Source organism: Pseudonaja textilis, chromosome 1 (genome assembly GCF_049901715.1).
Source record: "Pseudonaja textilis isolate UNSWEBS1 chromosome 1, rPseTex1.2, whole genome shotgun sequence".
NCBI classification, from domain to species: domain Eukaryota; kingdom Metazoa; phylum Chordata; class Lepidosauria; order Squamata; family Elapidae; genus Pseudonaja; species Pseudonaja textilis.
Window position 1 is genome coordinate 280032659 of NC_141990.1, and position 26263 is coordinate 280058921.

Here is a 26263-nt window from a genome sequence, read left to right on the forward strand (position 1 = left end):
TTCCACTTTCTCCTGTAACCTCCTATAAAGCCTAAAATTTGACTTGAGAATATCTTCTGACACTCTAGAATATACTTTTGAAACATGTAGCAGGTTCATGATGGAAGAAATCTCCCTGAACAATCTCCTAAACCAAAACTTGGTTTCATCAGACTTTAGATACCACTTACAAAATCTAAAATCTTTTTATACATGAGTTAAATCAGTGGTCCCAAACGTTTCTGACTTGGAGAGGGGGGCAGTTCCACGCAAGCAGTGGGCTAGCACATTTGCACAAGTGGAATTGTGTGTGCTTGCATACTCGCCTGCCGCTCATGCAATTCTGAACAGGCTGTGGCACAGTTATTGGGGACCCCTGAATTAAATGGCATTACATCTGCATAAAATCCTTCCTTGCTACTATACTTAACAGACATTCAAGTCTAATGGAAGCTAATTTTAAGATCCAACTTAGTATGCTAAACTGAGGGTTTACTGTTTAATGAAGATATCTGTGGAAGATATTACATAAAATGTATGAGTTAAAAGATTTTATTAGCCCTTCCATCCAATTTTTAAAATCAAAAACAACAGTTATGCAGATTTACTCCAAACTAAATCACAGGTTACTACAGAATTATAGCATTATTTAACACTCAGTGCCAGCCAGAATCCTCATACTGGATTATTTAATAACAAAAATGCTTATACAATATCAATTATCAGCAATACTATTTTAACTCTACTTTGCTCAGAAGTTCAATTACATTCCTAAAATCAATAGTTAGCAATGTTTTTGCTTCCTTCTTTAGATCAAGCTCAATTTGTGTTGTTTTAATGGCAACAACAGGGAACTTGCAATTTCCTTCTTCTGAGTAGGTTTTAGATTTCTTAACTTAGTCTAGTCCTAGAATTTCCTAATTGTTTCCAATCCTGGTGGAAATGAGTTATGTGCAAAATGGAGTGGTTCATCTCTACAATATTCTTTTCCCACCAGGGTGGATTTAAATCATAATTTTTAAAGAGCAACTGTCACGTCTGTTCCACAGAGGCTCTTCCTCGGATCTGCTGTTGACTCACCAACAGTCCCATTCACGCTGCCATGATGGATCTGAAATGACAAGTGCTCTTTAAATGTAAGGACTCATTTTTGCTGATAGTTAGAATCTTTAATATTATTATTTGCAAACAAAATGAAGGTTTCCTATTTAGCTTGCATTCATTGAATGAGTTTACCAAAAATGTAAATATACAGCCTTATGCTACATAACTAAGCTCCATTTCATGCTGAATAAACTAAATTATTAATGTATCTTAAATAGAAAACTCTCTTTAGATAGATTTTTACTCCAAAAGCATTTTATTAAAATAAATTTGATAAAAAAAATTAAAAATCTGATTTAAATAAAAAATCTATTTTTTTTAATTTATTTTTTTTAATCATCAATTTTTATCCACCCTGTTTCCCACTAATCAAGATCAAATGATGTTTTTGTGAAATAGTGATAGTGGTATTGGTCCAAAACACAAAAGCATCACGAACTATTTCCAAATATTATAACTAGGGAAACACATGTACCATTCATGGAAAAAATCTTTTATCTATTTCTCCCTCCCTTCGTCCCTACACACACACACACTAAAACTCTCATGTCTGTTTGTAACCTTTAATTAGGTGAAATGGGACAGTCTGCTGCTGTGTCAGGGAGGGACTGAGGTGATGTGCAACACAGGCATGATGCAAATAAATCAGGGTGCCCAAGATATGCAGCAGGGATTATGGAGGGCGTGTGACAATGCAACACAGGCTGGGTAGCATGTGGAAGGGTGTGGGTCATGAAAGGGGTGTATAGTTACAGTGGGAGCTATAGGGGCTATGCAAGGTGTTGCACAGGTCAGGGAGGATGAGCAGGGTTGTGTGACTGATTGCAGAGGGACTGGGGAGGGTGCATCAATAGGAGACTTACTTAAGCAAGTTGCAAGCTTCCCTCCCAGCTTCTGTATTGATATTCTCCCTGAAAGCTTCCCATAAAGTAAATGGGGAAAGCGGCAGAAAGTTGGAAATTATTCCCACTCCTGCTGCTTTTTTGCCCTTCCTTCATCATTCTGTGGATTTGCTCAGCTATATAAAATTTCTAAAATTTTCACTATATAAAAACAGTGAAGCAATTGAATGATGACTCAATGGGTCATGGGTTGTCTAGTACGGTTGGTAAGAGCTGACAATAACTTGATGGCACATAATCAATCAATCAACCAACCAACCAATCAATCACAGTACCATTTCTTAAATACTTGAACTAGACTACCGAAGGAAAACAAAATGTTCTGGGGGAAAAAAAAGCTCTATCTGCATATTCCCAATGTAAACATCATGTAGCACATTCTGATTTCTCAGACCACTGATTTGCACAAGTGCCCCTAGAATCTTTACCCAACCTTTCCAGCTTGGTGGCCCATCCTGGGGGGGGGGGGGCATGAGAGTGGCAGCCACGCACAAAGCTCCATTTGTGTGAGAATAGAACTTCGCAAGTGAGGGGAGTATACTCGCTAATTAAAACTCAACTTGCGTGAGTGGGAAGCACTTATATGCGAAGCTCCATTTGCGTGAGCAGAGGACACTTAAGTGGAGGGCGTCTGTGCTTGCATATGAAGTTTTGCTCACACTTGCCCATCTCTCCCAAGGCTCAGTTTCACCAAGCTGTGGCCTGGGGTTGTGGACCCCTGCTCTAGGAGACAAAATAAAAACATACAATAACTTTATAAACCAGTAACTTCATGATAAAATGGAAATCTCCCAAAACCAGTGACTGAATACATGCAGCTAGGAAAGAAAGGAGGCAGCTCATACCATGATTTAGGATATGAGGCCAATAAACAGGCTAATAAACACTGTTCAAAGAAAAATGGATTCCTACTCCTATAAGTTACCTATTATTATATTTTTTCTTTTTTAAAGTCAGCTAAAGGCCATAGTATAGCTATTTACTATAACCAAAAATAATGAATATTGCCTGCATATAACAGATGCAAATATAGGCAGTCATAATATAATTTATAGTGTTTTCATATACTGTAGTATCTAAGCATTAACCCTTCTTTTACAGGAAACTGATGAAATTAAACACGAAGTTTGTATGTCCCATTCTGGTAAATCAATAGTGGATTACATTAAACAATATCAAATTAGCTTTCAGTTATTATCAAATGAGGTTAATTCATCACCAACAAAATGGTCAGAGAACATTTAATAAGCATTGTTATTGGAGATGAAACAGCATAGTATTTGTATTTATAAAAGTATTGGAGATCAAATAGGTTTGGCATCCTATTAAACTGATCCCCAAGACTAGCCATGAAATGTTCTGAATACACGTGTGTACACACACACACACACACACACACACACATCCTTGGCTAAATTTCCAGTACAGGTATTCCTTGACTTACAACCACAATTGAGCCCAAAATTTTGATCATGTGACCATGGGGTTGCTGCAACAATTGTAAGTGTGAAAAATAGTTAAAAGTCACTTTTTACAGTGTCATGGTAACTTTGAACAGTCACTAAATGAACTATTGCAAGTCAAGGACTACCTGTATACTGAATCTATTAGGAATGAGGAACTTATGGAGCATGGGAAGTAATCAAAAGAACACTAAAAAGAAATCTACAACGGATTTCCAGCAATGGGTTGTTGTATGTATTGTTTATCAATCTTTAAACTGCAAAGTTTCCAAGGATTTTCTTCCCTTTTGGGGAGAGAGGAGTATGCTTATTTGTTTGGAAGTGCATCCTGTAATACTGTTGTATACATCTATATCTTTTAATTAATATTTGTAATTCACAAAAATATAACGTATATAAATGGCAACTAGAATTTCCGTTCTTTTTTCAGTCAAAATTTGTATAATGTTTAGCTCAAAAATAATAAAAAATGAATCAGCTCTTTTCACATTAGGAGTTCAACAACTTCAATACTCCATTCCTAAATACTCCATTCCTAAATACTCCATTCCTAAAATATCACCATGAACTTTTCCTGGTATCAGCAAACCAGGTGGAACATATCCTAAATCTAATCTTATGTAATGGAAGTCTCCACCTTGTTAATTAATCAGTTTGAGAAAAGTTCCTCTTTCCAAATAGGGAAGTTGGGTGCTCCTTCCTGTTTGGTGACTATACATGCTCATCATTCAATTTTGAATGAAATTATATATAGACTTTTCTCCTTCAACTAATAAGACATTAAGAAATTCTTAGTTCAAAACATTTGAAGGCATTATACATTATACCATGTAGCAAAGTCTACTGGAAAACATTTGACTTGAAACTCTAATTCTATCTTTCACAATATACAACAGATGACATAAATTATAATATTCCTATTATGTGATGACTTAATCTACAGGTAATCCTTGACTTACTATGGAAACTGGGACTGGAATTTCCATTGCTAAGTAATGTAGTCGTAAAACATGACATAACATGACTGTATCACTTAGTGATGGTAATCACAGCATTCCTAGTTGCCTCTGTTAATCAAATCCCACTAGCCATTAGGCAAAGACCCACCTCAAACTTCAGTTTTTCCACTGCTTCCCCTTCAACTCCCCACAACCACATATTCTCTACTTCTGTCCTTTTTGATGCCCTTCACCCTGCCTTGTGGAGCAACCCCAGAACTGTGCAGTTGTTTGCAGTTCAAAGGCTTCCTGGAATGCCACAGCTCTGAGATTACAAGACGCCCTAGACACAATCCAGCATGATGCCAGAATTGCCCGACCTCAGCCCAATATCACGGCATAAAGCTGCAGCCCGGCAATGTAATGCCATGGCTTCCCCAGCCTAGCAAAGTAAAGAAAACCTGCACACTCCACTCCAGCCCAACAGTGCAAAGCCCCAGGCACCCCTGCCCAGCCATTCCAGGAAGCCCTAGCCATCTCAGCTCAGCAATGTGGTAGATACAGCCAGCCCAGCAATGCCATGCCATCCCATCTACACAGCATAAAGCCCAGTTATTCCCACTACCCTTCACTCCACAGCCCTGTTACCCTGCCTCAGTTGATCTTGGTCATGTTCTTGATCCTTCTGCTGACAAGGCATGCCTACCCTGGCTCTTTTTGAGGGAGCTGTTGACCATGTGAGGCCTTTTTTCAGAGGTCTCACAAGGAAACCGCAAAATGCAATCTTGGGGAGAAGGCCTCATGTGCCCGTCAATTGCCTTGCAAAGGGCCAGGGCGACCAACTTGGTAACAGTAGCAGCAAAAACATGGCTAGGGTGATGGACAGGAGAATCAAAAGGACAGAGATGGGACACAGAGGGTGGAAGGAGTTGGAAGCATACCCACAGTTTTAAGTGTGGGCAGGGTGCCAAGTACCAAAATGTTGATCAAATAACCGCATGGATGCTGCAACAGCCATAAAGTGCTGCCATAACCTTTGAACAGTCATTGAAGGAATTGCCATAGCTCAAGGAGTACCTGTTTTTAAATTCAAATTAGATCTGATACAATTACAATTACTATATCACTTCTGATATCTGACTGGCCTTAAGTAATTGAACTAAAATTTTAAAGCAATAAGGCAGCCTCACATTGTTCTAACCTAATTTATATTACCACAGGCACTCTGTGCCATAAGAGGTTTTATTCCATCCTACAACAAATTCTGCCAAGCAAGCAAAATCTTTATGAATGCTGACAATTCTTTAAGACTGTGCTTATTATAATAATGGCATAATGTTGAAATGACTTGTAGTAATAGTGCTATTACTAGTCTGGTAAACCACAAATAATACAACAATCTTCACACAAGCATATGCAAAATGAATCTTGAGGAGGAAAAAATCCTTAAAGAAGTGAAAACTATTCAACCAAACCAATATTTAGTTAAATAAAAATTATAATAACAAGAACGAACTTATTGTTTGGTTGTAAAAATAGGTCTACATCAAAATCAAATCTGGAGGCTATAACAATTTAAAGAAAGCAAGATGACAAAAGCTACATCTTGCTGTTATAAGAAGTTTGGACTGGAAGCAGGCTTCAGTCTTGTAATATTAATGGTAAGAATGGACTTAATCCTAAACCCCTGATTACATTTGCTTGTGAAAGTATGGCTTGGCCAAGGTGCATTCCAGTAGTAATGTGTTCTGCTAGGTCAAAAAAGTTTTGCCGAGAGCCTGGCAAAAACAACTGATTGTGGGGCCAGTACCACTAACATTACAGCAAGCTATGGCACTAATATTTTGGATCTTCAGCTGTATCAGTTGACAAAAAATTAAAATAGCCATAAAAATTAAGGTGCCATAATTTTTCTACAATTGCAACTAATCAGCAACAAATTTGGAGTTGAGGGCAGCTCATGTTTTCACCATATGATATCCCTGAAACTCACAGCCTCTTACATGCAAAATAACATTGAACAGCATGAATGATTAATATAGTATCTGGAAGAGCTTGATATTGTACTCCATTTACAATTCCAACTCACTAGAACTGAAAATTCTATTTCTAGTTTCAAATTTATTTATTTATTTATTTATTTAGCGTATGGCAAAGACATGGACTTATAGTAGTTCAAATGTTAATGTCCAGTCCACCAGACATTCAAGGACAGGGTAGTCTATGTTGAAAAAAATCAGACATTGGGCCAGTGTAAGCTCTTGATGGACATTTGGACACAATGTGATAGATATTTTGTCAAGGAACACCACAGTCACACTGAGGTAGAGACAAGACTCCAGTTTCAAATGTTTATGCCTGATAGCTGATAAAGAAAAGGAGCAAATTATTTCATTTGTGGAATTTGATTCCATTTTCCTCACATAAAAAGTCTATTACTTAATATTTTTAATAAGTTTTAAAAAGTTTTCTATTTCTCTTTGATCTAAGTCATACATGGTCATCGAAGCCCACAAAAAAAATGGGATCCTTTCTTAAATAATAGATTTGGTGGTCCTCCTGATCTCATAACTTCTTATTGAACAGCACATGGAGCTTGTGATCAGGAGGATCTTCATACAATTACATCTGGTGTACAATGTCAATAACTTTGACCATTCATGGAGAACAGGCAATGATCAGGATTACTTATGCTCTAGTCACCCTGTGGCTGGACTTCTGAACTTCACTCTACATGGGGCTGCCCTTGAAAAACATATGGAAGCTTCAACTGGTATAGCACATAGTGATCCAGTAGTTACAAGCATACCCAAATTTGTCCATGTGACACTACATTACTATTATGGTTGCCAGTATATTTCCAGGTGTGATTCAGGTGCTGATTGTCATATAAACCTTCATGACTCAGAACCTTGCTACCTTTGCTCTAGGCTGAATTGGTTTGTCCAGTAATAGCTGGGCTGCGTCTGCCTATTTAATTAGAATGGAAAAAGAAAGCCTGTTAGGATTCCTTCTCTCAGGGAATAGCATTTTCGAGGCCTTGTGATGAAGCCTTTTCAATGATGGTCCCTCTTCTGTGGAATAACTTTTCCCTGGATATCTTGATCATCCTTTCCTTGTCAGGCTTCCGAAAATAGCATTCAAGGACAATGAGGATTGATAACATCCTCCCCCCCCCAATGCTGAAGTTACAGGATATTTGCTGTTTAAATTATTATAATTTTGTTTGTAATGTTGTTGTTGCCTGATGTAAGCTGCTCAAAGCAATTTGGAACTGAGCTGCATGCAAGCTGTTGTAAATAAATAAATCTGCCAAAAGAATTGTTCAGATTTATGCAGCATACCACCCTAAGTGCTGTTGCATAAACTCTTTGATTATGCTTTTTAGCAGCATTCACTTTGCAAAATTCAGCATTTGCCCTCATAAGAATTCTGTACGGTCAATAGCTATTATTTGCCCCTTTTCTCTTAAAATGAAAAATTGAAAGTAAAAGACTGCATAACTTTAAACAAGTCAGGACACCTACTTTCAAAGAGTTGCATCTATCTACATTGCAACACTTTTTTCTCAGGACTAACCACATACCTCACATCTCTTTTGCTTTTAACTCAGTACTTGATAGCACTATTTCTCACAATCATCATTATGGATCGTGACACGTCTAAATTTAACATGAGGATATGTTAGTACTGAGCAAGTCTAAAATGTCAATTACCCTGTTTATTTTGAAATACGTTTTAACGTTAATAACCTCTTTACATTCACTCACTTAATCAAAATGCCTAGTCATGTCACTAGAATGCAGTAAAACCAGGTATACAAAATCCCCAATTTTGGTTCATTGATAAAAGCATGATTGTGTTTGCTACAATTATAACATACTGTAAGCAGCCTACGTTGTGTAAATACTGGTCACTGAAATCACATAATGGGTGCAGAGGATTAAACAGATAATCTGTTAACGTCACCCATGCCTTCATCTCCATCTCTTTCGGGGGTGTTTTGAATTAAGAATGAAGGGACTGAAAAAAAGAGTAGGGGTCCGTGCGTGATCTACGTTCCCAAGACAAGGCTGTAAATAGGAGTGTGACCCGAGTCGTTGTGTGTGTATATATATACATACATAAGCACACACACACGCAACGATCCGGCTCACACTCATATTTGGTCCTGTCTTATATGTATATAATATATATATTCATACATATATGTGTGTGTGTGTGTGTGTATGAATGACTCTTGGGTTTTTCTTAGGCCGCGAAACTCCCTGAGGTGCCCAGCCGGCTTCGACATTCCTGCAGTTCCGGCAATAACACCGGGACGGACTCAGCGCGAGAATAACTGTCAAGGCGAAGGTCCCACGCTGGCAGAGGCAGGGGGTTCATATCTGGGACCGACCGGTCGAGGCGGTCGAGGAGGAGAGGGGAGCCCTCCTCCTCTCCCAACTCTCTTGACAGGCCCGAGCCAGGCGGGCGCCATGCTAGAAACCAAAATGGCTGCCCCGGGGAAAGCAGCCCAACCCGAAGAGCACCGAGGGGGACGTGCCGAGTGACGCCCGCCGCGCCACGCCACGCCTCGCCGGACCCACCACACGCAGGTACCTTCTCCTCCGCGCCCACCTTTTCCCCGCATCGTCGGCAAAGTCCCCGCCGTCAGCCTTAGAGCCGGGCCGGGCTCAACTCAGCCCGTCTCTCTCTCTCTCTCTCTCTCTCTCATTGTGTCCCTCTCGCCTGCCCGCAACCCGGCTTCATCTTACCTGAAGCTCGGCTCTTTCCACCTCCCAGTGAGCGCGCTCCATCTCGAAGCGGGCCCACTCGTGCTGGATGTAGTGCAGGATTCCCGGGATAGTGTAATGCTGGGGCCGGGACAGCTCCGATCCGCTCCCGGGCCCCGCCGCTTCCTGAACCGCCGCCGGACCTTGAGACTGCTGCTGGGACGGCAGACTCCCGCCACCGCCGCTGTTAGACCCCGCGCAGCCCTGGTTCAGCAGCTGGGAATTAACGTTGCCTCCGATGGGCGGCAGCGGCTGCTGTTGAGGTCGCGGGGTAGCCCCCGCCATGATCCCTCCTCCGGCGCCGGGATGTTCGTCCATTGTCTGTGAGGAGTCCTCCCCTCTTCCTCTTCCCGCCTAGTGTGTCCGGCCGAATCCTCAGCGGTGCTCTCGGGGAGGGGGGAGTGTCCGGCCCAGGGAGGAAGTCCCAGCGGCGTAGAGGAGCACCCGGGTGTCAAAGTCCAGCTGTACCCGAGCCGCATCTATCACGGTTGCCGCCGGCCGCCATTACAGCCTCCGCTCCATCATCCACCGGCCAGATTCACTCACCCACCCAAGGGGAGGGAGGGGGGTACGCCGAGCATGCTGGGTAACAGCAACCGCCTTACTCTGCCCCCCCTCGCCGCCGCCTTACTCTGCGCATGCGCTCGTGTCTCAAAAAACGTCCTGGGCTAGGAGACGGAGGAGGTTTCCTGCGCTTTTTTGGTGGCTTCTGATTTATATTCTGCGTTTCCTTCCTTCACTCGCAATCTCTCACTTGACTTTTCTCGGATAGCAACATATTCAGAAGGAAAACCAGGAGGGCTTCCGCTCTCTAAACGCCGCGCGCCTTCTTCTTTAGCTGCTGCTTGACTTATTTGTACAATGACTCTTTTGAGGCAGGGCATAGAAATCCCTTTTTCAAACGCGCGTAGAGGAGAAGCAGAGGGTTACAGTTAAGGAGATGTGGATGGGTGGGTTTTCTTGTATAAAATCCTAGGCATATTTAATAATGATATATTACCTTAATTTGATTTATAGCCCTTTCAAGAATATTAGTTTGATAGTTATCTCCCATATGGTACAGGGTAGTCCTCAACTTTTGACCACAATTGAGGCCAAAATTGATGTCCTTAAATGAGTTTTGCCCCATTTTACAACTTTTCTTGCCCCATTTGTTAAGTGAACGACTGAAGTTGTTAAATTAGTAACAAGATTATTAAGTGAATCTGGCTTCCCATTGTCTTTGCTTATCAGAAGGTTGCAAAAGGATCACATGACTCCAGGACACTGCAGCCATCATAAATATGACCCAGGTGTCAAGTATCCAAATGTAAATCAAGTGACTATAGAGATGCTACAGTAGTCATAAGTTGAAAATGGCCATAAGTCACTTTTTTCAGTACTTTTTTCAGTACTGTTGAATGTTCACTAAAAGAACTGTTGTAAGTCAGGGACTACCTGTATTGTAATTGGCTGCATTAAGAGACATTTGTGTGAAAGGTCGCATAATTAATTAATGGTAGAGGTGAAATCTGAATTAACTTTTTTTGTCATTTAGATTCATTGTCATATTCTGCTACAGTACTGTTAAACTGAGGTGCAAAGTTACTCAGTCCTGGTGAATTTAAACTGCAAATTCAGTAATGAATGAATTCGGGCTTAATGAATTCAGTAAAAATGACTGGAATGTTAGTAGATATAAATTTAATTAAACTTTAGTCGTTAAGTTGTTGGATTAAGACTGAAGTGTCATGCCCCTTTCAGAATCTGTATTGGAGGGGGAGGCCAAGCAGCTGACAGGGAGTGGGAATGTGGCTCCCTTGACTGTGGAAGAAACTGGGGAAGGGCAAAGTCTGGCTGGGGAGAGTAGCGGAGAGATAGAGCAAGGGAAAGGGAATTCAGAAGAAGACCCAGGCCCACCACCTCTTCATCCTAGAGCACGCAGGGAGGAGCGGAGAAGGGACTAATGTGAATTGCATGGCTAACGGGGGAGGAAAGGGCCCTGATTCCCTTCATTAGCTGTAGCTGGGAACACAGTGTTTAAAAAGGGGAAGCTGCACACAGCAAGTTGTTGAGAGCAAAGCATATCTGGTTTCATCAAGGCTTATCTGTCCTGGCGTCTTCCCAACTGTGTGTGTTTTGTTGTGATTTTGCATCTGCAATTCCTTATCCTGCCCTGTCAAGTTAATTACTGCAGCATGGTTTCTTTGGATTTTTAGTTACAGTTTGTATGTACTTTGTTTTTGGACTGAATTTCCTCCACTTAAAAACTGTTCCTGGGGAGTTTTTCTCTGACCGAAGGTAACCTGGACATTGGGGGCAAAGTTGGAGATAATAAAGGGATTCTTCTTGCTTATTTGACTGTCACGCCTCGGGTCATCACAGAAGATACTTGGGATGGTCCCTCTCAGCATTGGAAGCCATGGGAGTGGATCATTCACTTCTCAGCACAACATTTATGTGTTTATTTAGATAATTTATATGGTTGCCTATTTTATACTAGTAGTTTTGGGTGGCCGATACAGTTCATTTTTTAGAAATAAAATCAATATAAAATGAAACAAAATTCAATTAAAAATAATGATAATGATGATAATACAATAATCAAGGGTCCTCACAAGAATGCACAGTGCCAAAAAACACATATTGGGCTCCATTAATATTCTAGCACTAACACCAATGAAAAGTCAGATCTTCACAGTCTTATGGAAGTCTAACAGGTTTGGTTTGGGACCATCTGGATTTTATAGTCAAGGGTGTTCAAAGGACAGGTGCAGCAACAGAGAAGTCCTACCAGTTTTAAAAATTTCCTCATTTGTTACAAAGAGGAGAGAGTACTTATACTATCTTGAACTTCTGGAAAAAAAAGGGAAGGATACAGATCTAGAAACTGGAAAAGTGAGCTCTGTTTCTTTCGTAGGCACAGAAGCCAGGAGGATGATTTGAATGAGACACTCCTTCTGAGCCCAACTACATATATACAGTTGTGGGAAAAATAGGAGGAGGGGGTAGAGGTAGTCCTCAACTTACAACCACAATTGAGCCCAACATTTTTGTTCCTAAGGGAGACATTAGTTAAGTAAATTTGCCCCATTTTACAACCTTTTTTGCCACAGTTGTTAAGTGAATCACTGCAGTTGTTAAATCAGTAACATGGCTGCTTAATGAATCTGGCTTCCCTATTGACTTTGCTTGCCCCGAAGGCCACAAAAGGGGATCACATGCCCTCAGGACACTGCAAAGGTCATAAATGTGAGTCAGTAGCCAAGCATCTGAATTTGGATCACATGACTATGGGGATGCCACAACGATTGTTTGAAAAAACTGTCATAAGTCACTTTTTTCAATGTTGTAACTCAGAATGGTCATTACATGAGGTGGTGTAAGTCGAGGGCTACCTGTATTATGTATATTGCCTTGAGTTGTACAAATAAAGACGAGATAATGAAATCTCAACAAATAAATGTAACAGTCATTTGAATATGTTATAAAAAATGTTTTCCCACTTTAGGATGAAATTTTCCTTGTGTAGGAAACTATACTTAAAAATGGCAGAAGAAGCCAAGAACAAAAGTATTTCTGGTACAATTCTGACTATATTTAATTCTTCCTTATCTCACTCTTCCACAAAATGGGAAAGTAGAAAGAATAAAAGGTTGTGAACTCAAATTGGTGTTGTATAACAACTGCATAGAAGTTCTTTGTTTGCTTCATTGCACAGTACCTCATTTCAGAAAGCAAGTACTGATTTCTCAGTGTATAGTCTCCCACTGTTGCTGTTCATTCACTGTTGCTTTGAGTCACTGATGATGGATTGGGCCAGCAACAGATTCTTAGCATTGCAGCTTCATTCCTCATATGTCTACAGCTGACCAGCTTGGGTGGATGGGGAGGCTTCCTCACTCATCACATGCACAGCACATATACCCTGCTCTCGGATATAAGCATGCTTTGATTTTGACACTGGAGTTGTTATTATTATACATCCAAAATAGAAGGACAGCAAATAGAAATTGGAGAATGAGCTTAGTATCAAGTTACTGTGATGAATATTAAATTATATTAAGAGATGATAACTTCTCTCTGGATAAATATGTAGAGGTTCTCAGGCAATCTCTAGAGATCAACTATGGGAAATCCGTAATATTTAAAATAAAATTAGTTAAAGCTGTAGTGAACAGCTTCTTTATCTTTTGATAGTCTATTCAGTCATCTTTGTAACCCATATATAAGCTGTAAGCTACATACAGGAACATTTTAAACTTCTGACTGATTATGCGACTGACAATAATAGATCTTTATAACTTTTTGCTGTTGTAGCTTCTACTTATAGCCCTTATATAAAATTAAGCTTCCTCTGCCCCAAAGTCAAAATCAGGACCTCCATTTCCAAAGTTTGCCTTTTTCCTTACTTATCTGAGTGAATGCCTCATTGATGCTACTAATTAAAGGAAAGCTATCCCAAAATAAAAATTTATGTAACACTTTCCTAGTCTATTTTTTAAAATAATTGTTAAGATTTTAAAAATCAGAAATCAAATATGAAAAAAACCAGAAATTATCAAAAACACTGGAATGTAGCAGTTTATCAATGTTGTCCTGGTTCTCAGTTAAAGATGTCCAATCCCTTGTTAAATCAATATTGAGCTAACACTTCTGAGAATCATACCTTCTAGTTTTACTTTGCAGATAACAATGTATGTTCTTTCTACAATCCAAAAATCTCCAGTCAAGCCTATTGTCACAAAGAAGTAATCTGTACATAATGAAGGAACTGATGAAACTTTCCATAGCATGAGGGGAATCAACCTAGACTACCAATATAGGTGCACCCATTAGGGATGCTGCTATGCATCTGAAAGTATGGTACAGTAGCAGCAGCAACTTATCCCCAAGGCCCAGTTTCAGAAATCAGTTTCATATTAGGCCACCTGTGGAACAGCCACTTCCTTACTACCAGGTCTTGTGGTATACAACAGCCATTCCATCTCCCCACCACAGAATTGTGACCAATGCATTACTGGAAAGAAGTTGAATAGATCTCAGTGTAGGATAGTCCTCATTTCTCATCCTGCCAAATTTTGGAAATACAGTCACTTCATTTCACATAACGAAGCTTTCAGTGCATGATATGATGAGACGTTTTGTTTTCAGCCACCTTCTGGCAGAGCCTGATGCTAATTAGAGCCGAGAGTGACTGACTGGCCCTAGGTTGGCCAGCTGGCTTCTGTGCCTAAGGGAGGATTAGAATCTGGCTCCCCTGCTTTAGTTCAGCATCTTAACCACTACACCGCACTGGCTCTCAAAAGCAAAACTTCAACAAAGTACTAATTCAAACTGACAGGTAGCAGATTTCAAAGAAAGCAAAGAATTGCTTCATAACAGATAATTAACTGGTCAGATCTATTTCTATAGGATGTTGCAATGGTTATTAGCATTAGTGGCCTTAAAAAGGATTAAGTAAAACGGCTAGATATACGTGTTAATAACAGGAGAAAGAACAGCATTGTGTTTAAAGACTATACAATCTTAATTCAAAATAAAGTCTTAATTAGTGAGGCCTCAGTTATCCAGTAGCTATGCTCTCAGAAGCTAATACTGTGTAATGGTTGAGGGAAAGACAAGCATCCAATGTTCACATGTGCTCTTTATTTTTGGTTTTCATGTTTCCTTAACCAGTCTTTTTGCTGAAAACAGATTTTAGAGTAAGCATTTCAGATTGATTTAGCTTCCCATTTGCCCGAGATTGTGAGTGGTAGTTTTCAATAAATATCAATCCTGCTAAGTTTTTGAGTGGCTTTAACATTTATTTTTAGTTTTAATGATAAAAAGGTCATGCCTGAGTGCATTAGTATCCTTCATGGAAGAATGAAGGATAGAGGCTTTAATTGGTAGAGGCTTTAATTTCCATCTAATCCCTGCAAGTTGCAGATATTTTTCAACATCAAGCATCATTGCAAATAAGTCTTATGATCAGTTTTAGAATAAAATAATAAAAAATAGAGTCAATTTGTGGAATAAGATCCCTTTTTTTTCATATAAACTAATTTTCATTATTACTTATTGGCATTATTATACATACTTTTAAATCTCTCAGAAACTACATTTATCTGGTTAGTACATAAGTCAGTTGTTACAAGATTCTACTGTATCCTGAAACTTTTTCTTGTAGAAGCCTAAATAATCTACTATATCCTGAACTTTTTCATTATAGAATCCTAAATAATATATGTGAACTTCTCAGTTTCTTTCCCATCAATGCAACTGACCTTTTCCAGATTTTCTTAGCTTTAAAGAAGCTGAGAATGATCTGCATTCCCAGATCATTCTAGTGGAGCTGTGAATTGTTCCATTCCCTGTTTATTTCCTTTTTGACACACATAACGTTAATCTAATTTTCAGTTATTGCAACATCTGATTCAACAGTGTTAAATATTCATGCTCTGAAATTGGATCCTTATACAAACATCAAAAAATGATTTTATGATTTTTTTAAAAAAATTCTTAAGTAATTAAAATTATCTATTTGTTAAAATTATAATCAAGTTCAGATCTTTAATCACTTTATAGCCCCGATCCCTTTAATGATTACTGGGTTGCATCAAAAGTAAGCTAATCCCATTTCAGCCATTTTTTCTGCTTACAATTAGGCAAAAGGAAACTTAATACAATGGATTGTAGTTAAGTTAAATTAAAAATATGTCCAAATAGAGAAATAGCTTATTAGGCTTTGCCAATGATATGGATTTAAGGGAAACCGTTTAAGGAAAAAAATGTTTTTTTCTGCTCTGAATTTTATGTTGGAAATTTTCAAATTCTGAATTGTCTCTCTCCCCTTCACTTCTTTTAATTTTCCGTCTGTATGTTAAAAGGGCATTTTGGGGATGAGGAAACAATTGTGGAGTTTTTATAGATACCTCAAGAGCTGTCACCTTATAAGTTCATCTTGTTTTACAATTTTCATCCCTATTTATTTTGTATTTCTCTCGATAATATTTTTTTCTAGGAGAAACTTATTAAGATTTTCAAAGGAATTAATAGCACCTCCTCTTCTGAGAGACAATTATGATTTTCTCAGACACCCTGTCAGCCCTACTTCTTACAGGAAGAGGCTGTGAATTAATAGTAAAATAGCTAGTATTTTTATGTCAAAGGTCCCAGTTAAATTTCCTGGTATGTTCAAGTGTTGATAAATTCCAGTCAGAAACCCTGGAGATTTGTTTGGTATTTCAGCAACACTGATGTTGATATTGATGGTCTAACACTCCTTAAGATAGATTCCTATCATTCAATGAATTAATGTGAGGAAAGAAAAGGGCTGAGTAAATGAATGGTAGGCCACACTTGTCAAAATACCTTGTATGAATCAGTTCTATCTCTACTGTTATTTCAGAATTACCAACTATTCTTAGCAATTTAGCTTCCAAAACTGCAATATAGTTTTAAATAGAAATAAGTGAATGTCATTATTCCAGATTCATTTATTACAATATTGCATTTTTTTAAAAATGTACTTTTAAAAAATATTAACAAACTGTCTTTTTGCATGTTACTTAAAATCACATCTTTTCCTAGGGATTAATTAGGCAGAAGGTAAATAACATTAAACAAACCTTTCTAATATCTAAAACATTATTTCTGTTTCTTTGCACATAGTTTCTAAGCTTGTATTAATCAGCCTCTTCTCTTGATACGTCATGTCAACATCTATTTGCAATTATTACAACCACTTCTTATATTTTAAGTGTTTGTTACTGTTGTTCTACTTGGGGATGCCAACTATTTTGTCAGTTTTGGAGGACAGAGGACTTCCTGTGCTCATTGAATATCTGGTAAGGATACATTCAGATGGACAGCTATTTTAAAGTGATTGCTCCAGTCCATGAGACCACACAAAGCATGCCAGCAGAAATTAGCTTTGCTTTGATTGGCCTGTCTCGTCTGTGTTCAATAACAATCCAGTGAGCGCTACTGTCCTAACAGTGTGCTTTGTCTTCTGTTCAATCATGCCCGATTCTTAGAGACTGCCTGAATAAGTCCCTGCAAGGTGATTTTTTTTTTTTTTGCATTTTTTCAAGTATGCCATTGCCTCCTTCTTGGGGTGAGGGAATGTGACCTCCCAAAGTCACTAAGCTCGGTTTGTGCCCAAAGCAGAACTGGAACTCATTTCGTTTCCTGGTTTCTATACCCTATACCTTACACCAAAATACCTCTCTCTAACTATCCATTGCAAGGCAAATTAAGGTACAACACAGGTTTCCCAACTAGTGAGAAAAATAACCATTGATCAAAGGGATAAGAGCTTAGGCCTGGGTGAAGGGTCATGTTTAGATATAAGCCAGGGATGGCAAGTTTAACCATCTGACAGAATCTCCACAATTTGGTTTTGCGAGACCCTAGCTATTTTTTTCTCTAGCAATATCAAGAACTCTAAAAAGGTGGTACCTTAGTATCTCAGGGACTGTTCAAAAATGTTCTGGACTATCACTTTCTTAGTGCAGCGGTTTACCGTTTTCTCTAAGAATTAAGACCTGCTCTAGCAATACCAGTATCATTAAAAATTGTGAAGTAGAGCTGTCCTGGTCTATCTGGTCTAACATAGCTTCACCATGTTCACTAAAGAAAACACGGAGGGAGATTCTGGTCTATTGTCTTTTCTAGCGAGGTTAGTCTTGCTGTTGCTCACTTGTGTCATGTCATGCCATGTCAGCAACCAAAATGCAAGGAAGAAGGAAGGGAGTTAATAATGACCTAAAAGTAAGGAGCATGATCACAGCAACTAAAACCAGCCAGTAGAAGATAGCCATATTCCAGCCCTGCTATCATCACTACAGTTGTTGTGCCTGAAGTCTCACATCTGTGCCTGAAGCTGCAAATGTAAGACTTGTGTTAGGAGAAGGTAGAAAATTTTACTTCCACACTGATCAAAAAAAAAAATTATGTTACCTTTGCTTATCTATGGACTATGGATGCCAGGAGAAATAAACCATGCAAGCATATGCATAACAGTAAACAAGGCATCTTTAAGATGAAATTAATAGGACGTTCAGATTTCTCTAACCAAGTTCATAATTAAATTTTGCATTTAGAACAAGAACTATGCCTGTGTAGATAAGAGGAACATCGTTAGTTTGCATAGTGGCAGTGTTTCATAGAAATAAGGTGCCAATGAAGAAATCCAGTATCCATCAGAATTAGGCAAAGGATAGAGAATAAAAAACTTCTGGCAGTGCAGCACATTATGGTGAGTATAGTTTCTATGACATACGAAGTTGTAGGAAAAATACAGGAATGATTGTTTTCCACTATCCTACTATACTTTTACATTAGAAGTACAACATATTACTCCTATGATCTTAGAACTTATTATTGTAGCTGCCCATTATGCAGATCAGTGTGCAAATATACTCACAAAAAAATTGCAGGGACTTATCCAGGCAATTGCCAGGAGTCAATATTGACTTGAAGGCATACACACAGACAGAAGAAATGTGTATTTCTTTTGCAACTTCAATACTTGATTGTATGCCACAGTATTTTGTTTCCAGTTCTGTGTTGCACTTGTGCTGTACATCATCAATAGCATTTTTTATTCTAAACCTTCATGGAAGAGCACGGGTCCACAGTTTATGCAGTACCTTTTGATGACCAGTGAGAATTAACTTTCTTTACAACCCTATCTTGGCATTAGCCACCGACAATTTACTGCATTTGATCAGACTGGAGTTATATCAAATGAAATAAACAAGAACAAGAATTCATTATAAAGCAGAAGTTTCTCTGGTCCAGTACAAATCACTGGCATGATGAAACTGATTTTACCTTATGCTAGTCAGATTTAATCCTGAAGGAAACAATCTGAAAAATAGCACCTTCCTGAGACATAGATTGTATTTTTAAATGTAGAGATATATAGTTATACAAATAAGCACTGATTCATTAGTTTGTGAAACTTGAAAAAAATTCAAGCAACTCTGCTTGCACAATGAGACTTCCTCTCCTTTACCCTTTGCTTCCTTCAATAATCTGAACACACCCAAAACCATTTCAGAAATTTCCCCAAATTTCTGGAGCAAATTTTGGATCCAATGGGGAAACAGAAATGTGTTTTAGCAAAGTGTCAATTCCACTGTAATCATACTGTTGGATACAGCTTCACTTAAAAAAAAACCCTCCCATTTCTACTGTAGAAGGGCAAGTTGTAACATCAGAAATTAGGCTCTGAAATTTGCAGAACCTGTAAAGCCAGTTTGACAGGAAAAGGTGGTGGAACAGGAAAATTTGAGCATGTATTTATGTAATTCAACATGCGGTTGTGTAGAATGAACAATAACAACAATCCTACAATATTATTCTCTGGTCTTGGAAAATTTAACTTCTTTATAGGAAATATACACCAGAATTCTTGGGGTGATTAGGGGTGGTGGGTGGATAATATCTTCATATGTAATGGAACCCATATTTATTTAAAGCGAATGTTTTTTTAATGTGAATTAACATTTGCTATGCTCCCTCACAGTATACAGATAATCAGATAAAGGGTGCCAAAGTGTCACAATGAAAATATATGGGACTTACTCAAGATTCAATACTTACTATAGCTAAATATTTATAAAGATGTAAGTAGTGTTTCACTTTTACATACCAGACAGATTTCTAGCTTTGCTTTATTGTATTTTTATATTCCTTTATACATTGATAGTTGTGAGGTTCTCCTCACATAATGCAGAGAAGGAAACAAACATTCAGACTCATAGGTAAAAGAGTATATTCCACTTGAAAGGGTACATGTCTAGTAAAACAATATTTGGAAATAGCTGTCTGGAAAATAACATTTTCTATACAAATCAAATCTTTATATATGTAGCAACTTCCCAGATTTATGGACTTCAACTTCTCAATTCTTTGCACTGGCAAAGTTACTAGAGAATTCTGGCAATAGATGCTCACAGATAGAAATGCCATTATTGGGTGCAATTCCTGCCCAATTTCATCCTATGAAAATGTTGATTCCACTGTAGCAAGCACAACAGGCCAGGGGATTGGACATTAATACAGTAAAAACCTCCAAATGAACATTTGTCTCCATAGAATCTGGAGGGTTATGTTGTATGTATAATGAGAAAATGCAGGTGTATAAATGACTGTTGCATATAGGAATTGATTTTGAGTCTAGAGATGAAGTACAAGTTTTTTAAAAAAACAGAAGAGATTTATTTACTTACATTACTCAAATTTATACAGCTGCCTATCTCTAGAAAGTGTATCTAGGTAGTGTACAAAAGCCCAGTAAAATCAATAAATAAGAAAATCATTCGTTAAAACCATTATATAATTATTTAAAAGAATTAAAAATTATAAAAGCAAAGCTAATCCATAATAAAGGGCCAAACTAGGCCATTGGACCAGGCTGTGTGTACATAAAGCACTAAACCCTAAATCATGATTTACAACTCATAATTCTAAGCAAAAGCCAAAGAAATCATAGTATGATTTACCGTATTATGGTTTGTAAATCATGATTTATGGAGTAGCATATACAAATGCATTCCAAGAATTCTGAGTGTAGAAGAATAGTATTTCTCAATCTTGACAGCTTTAAGAGATGTAGATTTCAACTCCCAGAATTTCTCAGCCACATGTTCAAACCATTTAAAGCTACCAAGATTGAGAAATACTGGTTTAAGGTGTAAGCTTCTAGTTTAAGGAAAGGGAGAGAGAAGGCAATGCAAAAGGTGGTTGGACAGGATGAAACTAATTACTAGAATGCTGTTTGAAGAGTTATCAATTATAACTAAAATAAAATGATAAAGATTTGTCCAGAAAGTAACAATGGATTGACCTGATGGTCCATAATAACTATCCATAAGATTGTTTATAGCTGCTGATTAATACGGCATTTTTTTTCATAGCTCTGCATTGACTGATTCAACTGTCTCTAAATGTTGATTAGAATAGGACTCTACCAGTCAGGGAATCTGAGTTCTGGCACGTTCATTCCTTACATTCCAGAGATTGCTCATGATAAAATTACTTAGGTTGTGGTCAGCAGTGTAAACAATACATCTTATTCCCTGGCTAACATCTTTAACCCTTGCTTAACTGATTTTCTAGGACAAAATTGGACTTTTAAAATCAAGCTGGGTAAAGTGTATCTCCCTGAAAAGCAAAAAAAGGGTCTTCCTTTGGAGTCTTCCAGATAAATCTGCCAAAAGGAATAAAACTGGATAGACACAAGAAAAAATACATTCTCAGTTGTGATGCCCCATTTGTAGAAACATTCTTCTCCTCCTCCTCCTTCTTTTTTTAAATTTTATTTATTTATTTTGACAACAAACATTGACAAATACAAACATAAAACATCAAATAAAACCACCTTTCCATTGTACAGTGTGTCGGTTGGTACATATCTTTTATGCACAGTATCAACAGTCTTTCCCTGCTAAATTTAAATTTAAATTCATATTATATGAATCAATTATGCATATATTATTATTAACTCCTTATTAGACTATAATTATAAATTCACGTCATCCTTTATGAGCAAATCTCAACTTTTACAAAACCTAGTTCATAATATCATTCATTTCATTGTAATCAGTTATAACATATGCTTACTTTATTTTATCTTTACTATTATGTTGTATTTATATTATAATATATTTTATTTCCCTATTTTCTTATCTAGCCATTGATAAAATAAATCCCAAATTTTATAATATTCTTTATCTTCTTGCTCTCTAATTGCTAATGTCAATTTACTCATTTCTGCACATTCCATTATTTTCTTAATCACCCCCTCTTCTATCGGATTTTTTTCACTTTTCCAATTTTTGGCAAATATAATTCTAGATGCTGTTAAAACATTTATAATCAAATATGTCAGTTCTCTCTTATATCCTTCAGGTAAGATACCCAATAAAAAAAGCTACAGTTTCAAATCTATATGCCGTTTTGTCATTTTTTCCAGTCATGTATGAGTTTTAGTCCAGTATCTCTTGGCTTCCACACACATCTACTACATGTGATAGTATGATCCAGGCATCTGATGACACTTCCAACATTTCGCTGATTCGTTCTTGAACATCTTTGCTATTCTTGCCAGGGGTAGATGCTATCAGTAAAACATCTTATACAAATTCTCTTTATATGCTGTTGACATTGTTATTTTATAGTTTCGAGACCATAATTTCTGCCTTCTTTCTAAATCTATCCCATATCCAAATTTTTTCCCCAAGCAATCATTGTTTCTTTCACCTGTTCTTCTAATTTTACTCCAAGTAAATATCCATACAATATTTTAATCATCTTCTCATCAGTACCCGTCAAAATTCCATCTAATTCGGTAAGTTCATTATAAAATCCTTCTTACGATCTTTATCATATCTAGAATGTTTTTGCACATATGAATACCAATTCATCTTTATTTCTTGTTCCTCTAATTCTTGTTTAGATTTGAGTTCACCCTCTTCATTTAATATTTCTCCATATCTTACTGTATGTTTCATTTTATAAACAACTGGATATGCAAATGCCTCTATAGTTGATAACGAGACTGGTATTTTCATGTAATGTTGTTTCCTTATTTTCTCCCATATTAATAATAAAGCATCATGAATATAGTGTCTCCTAAAATACCTGTGTGTTTTACTTTCCTTATACCATAAAAAAGCATGCCATCCCAATAATAGGTCATGACCTTCTAATGTTAACAATCTAGTATTCCTTAAGACTATCCATTCTTTCACCCACATTAGTGTTGCCGCCTGGTAATATAATTCCCAATTGGGTAGACTTCTTATTCTGGCACCTGGTAACAATTCTGATAACAATTTTAGTTTGATTCTTGCCTTCTTTCCCTGCCATATATATTTCAGTATTATTTTATTTAAATCCTCAAAATATTATTTCCCTAGTTTAATTGGAATTGTCTGAAACAAATATAAAATCCTTGGTAATATATTCATCTTAATTGTAGATATTCTCCCTATTAGAGATAATTATAAATTTTCCCATTTTTTCAAGTCTGTTGCAATCTGTTGTTTGAGTTTATAATAATTATCTTCTTTGAGTGTTCCACATCTTGCTGTTAATTGTATTCCCAGATCTTATAACTTGTATTCCTCTTTTTTATTTCATTCCCTTTATTTCATTATCATCTCTAATATTTCTATTTAATACTTCCAGAGACAAAACAAACAACAGAGGCGACAGTGGGCATCCTTGCCCACTTCCTTTTTTAATATTAATATTATCTGTTAAATCTCCATTTATCATTACTTTGGCAGATTGCTTATAATATATTGCTTCTATAGTTTTAGTAAATTTTTCACCAAAATCCATTTGTTCCATTTGTAATATCATAAACTGCCAATTTACGTTATCAAAGGCTTTTTGTGCATCTAAAAATACCAAGGCCATGCTTCTCAGGATGTGTTTCATAATATTCCAAAGTATTCAAAATTATTCTCATATTGTCTTTGATTTGCCTCTTTGGCAGAAATCCATTTTGATCAGCATGTATAAAATTGTTAAAATATCTCTTAAATCTTTCTGCCATTATTGAGGTGAAAATTTTTTAATCTGAGTTCAGCAGGAAAATAGGTCTGTAATTTTTAATTTGTTGTAGGTCAGTCCTCGTTTGATATGAGAGTAATATAAGCCTCTGTCCTTGGAGTAATGTAAAAACATTAGAGAGATCTAACTTGTATTTTTCTTTTACCCAATCCAGGTTTTGAAATTAACACACTAATATTTTGTATTGTGTATCTGTTTTTAATCTTAGTTTTACCTACAATATTTATTTTTCAGTAATATGTGAATTAATTGATTTGTGCAACATATTTTTATCTGGTAAGAGTCCTGATTCAAATTCTGCATGCTCCTAATGATTAATTCCAGTTTAGTGTCAGAAACCTGATGTTGTCTCATCCCTTTCTCACCTTCAGTGTGAGCTGGGTGATGACTCTAACAGATAAAGCTCCCAGTAGATTAGACCTGGGTAAGCATATTTGTTCCATTACCCCAAAGTAGAAATTGGATAAAAGTGCCATTGAAAGCACTTAGAGAGATATTTTCAGATCATTTCAAGAGCTGGCCTAAATTTTCTTCATGTCAGTAATTTGTTGAAAGCTAGTATGACTTTATATTCCAGAGTCTCAAACACCTTATCCAAGCAGTAACTCAGTACTGACCCTTTTTTGTCATCTCTGGCATTCATATGAAATAGCCCTAGAACTGAATTTGGATTTGTTCATTGATGAATTTAGAGGACAAATTAAAAACTATGGGAAGATGCCATAGAATTGTCAAAAATTAACTCCCTTTGCCATTTATGTTTAAGAAATCTATATTAAGTGCAAGCCAGAGGTGGTATTCAACAGGTTCTGACCAGTTCTGGAGAACCGGTAGCGGAAATTTTGAGTAGTTCGAAATACCACCTCTGACTGGCCCTGCCCCAGCTATACTTTGCCTCCCAAGTCTTCTTTTGCCTCTGGGTCTTCTTTTGTTGCCCTGCACAGGAGAACGGAGCTGGAAAGCAGGTTAATGGGGCGGGGAGGGAATAGGGATTTTACTGTATCCTTCCCCTGGAGTGAGATGGGAATGGAGATTTTGCAGTATCCTTCCCCTGCCATGCCCACCAAGCTACGCCCATCAAGCTAAGCTATGCACACCACAGAACCGGTAGTAAAAAAATTCGAATCTCACCACTGATGCAAGCTTCTTTTACTTACAAGTAACATGGTCATTTCTTTGTGCCCTTGCAACCATCTGTGCCTCAATTATATTGATAGTTACTTTCAAAAACTTCCTATTGAGCAATCAAACTGGGATAACAATAAAGGAGAAGTCTTCCAGGGAGGCCTTGGTGAGCTAAATGTGCCTGTCAAAGTGGGACAGCAGTCATGATACAGATCAATGGCTATATGCAGGATCCCGCCTGCCAAAGCTCTCTGGAGGAAGGAGAGATTGTGAGATTGTCTGCATGCATTCCAATCAGTCATTCCTCGTACGTAGACTATAGGAACCTGGTTTTTGCAGTCACTTTATGAGTTGAGTGGCTGAAAATTGAGAGGTTCCATCTAAACCTTTAGAGTCAAAAAACTCAACTGAGTTCCATTTCTTAATCACCTTTGGAATTGTTCTGCCTGCTTTTGAAATATTAAGAACCTTCATAATGACAAGTTTTTTATTGTATTCACTGGATGTGTTTCCATCTCCTTACTGAAAAAAGTTTTAAATGTGACTTTAAGGAGTCAAAAATATTATTTTTGGAATAAATAGCAAAAAAGAGTTTATAGCATTGATTCTGGAAGTTTAAAAATAGATGAAGAGCCCAGATCGATTTTGGAATACAAACACTGAAATTAATGTTAAAATCCTTCTTGTGGAACCTGTCATTTCTGGGTTCTTTAGGGAGAAAACATGATAGAATGGTACTTTGAAAGTTGATGCTAGAGGGGACTAAAAAAACCTAAATGCTACAATTAAAGAGAAGAATACTTCAATTTAATTGTTAACAAAGAATATAGTACAGTACTTTAACAGTGGCTGCTTTGAAGGGTATTTTTGAATAATGGGCTCAGAAATTAATTTTAAGAATATCTGACACCATAGATAGTTGGTGTATTAATGATATCATAGAACTTGAACAAGTTATATAGAATGAGACTGAAATTGATTTGAATGTGTATTTAAATATGAAAAGTTATAAAAATAATATGAATAAAGATGACATGCAAATGAAACTGTCTTGTGTCATAATACTTAAAGACAACATACAAAAATCAAACTATAACAGTGGTTTGGATAATCTTTTTCATGAATGTACAAAGGAGATCTGTTAAAAATTTGAAGGATTTTCTGAGAAGGGACAAAAAAATTAATAAAAACAAATTAAATTTTAGGACATTATTTGAAGGATTAAAAACTAAGATTGTAAAAAGTTCAGGGAAGGGATATAGGTTGATCAAGGTTAAAATAGATATAGATAGGTTATATATCTGATAACCCTTAATAGTCTGTTGCTGTTAAGGAATGAATGATATAGCATTTGGATTTTGGTTATAGTTAAGACATGAGATATGGGAAGAAGAGAGCATTTGTAATTTTTAAGAGATGGT

The 26263-nt window shown here is 37.2% G+C and overlaps 2 protein-coding genes across 5 annotated transcripts in view; one reads left to right on the top strand and one right to left on the bottom strand.

Annotated features, from left to right (window-relative positions):
* Positions 1 to 9911, bottom strand: part of STRN3 (striatin 3) — a 41995-nt gene extending 32084 nt beyond the window's left edge. For 3 of the 4 annotated variants that reach the window (XM_026710757.2, XM_087921863.1, XM_026710748.2), the window contains exon 1: positions 9144 to 9788. In XM_026710757.2, coding sequence (XP_026566542.1) covers positions 9144 to 9479 — 336 coding nt within the window. In that variant the 5' untranslated portion in view covers positions 9480 to 9788. Of the gene's footprint in view, positions 1 to 9143 lie in introns of all 4 variants that reach the window. The other variant, XM_087921864.1, reaches the window with a different exon arrangement.
* Positions 8847 to 26263, top strand: part of AP4S1 (adaptor related protein complex 4 subunit sigma 1) — a 30908-nt gene continuing 13491 nt past the window's right edge. The window contains exon 1 of the mRNA XM_026710770.2: positions 8847 to 8984. The gene's annotated coding sequence lies outside the window, so the exon portion shown is untranslated. The remainder of the gene's footprint in view (positions 8985 to 26263) is intronic.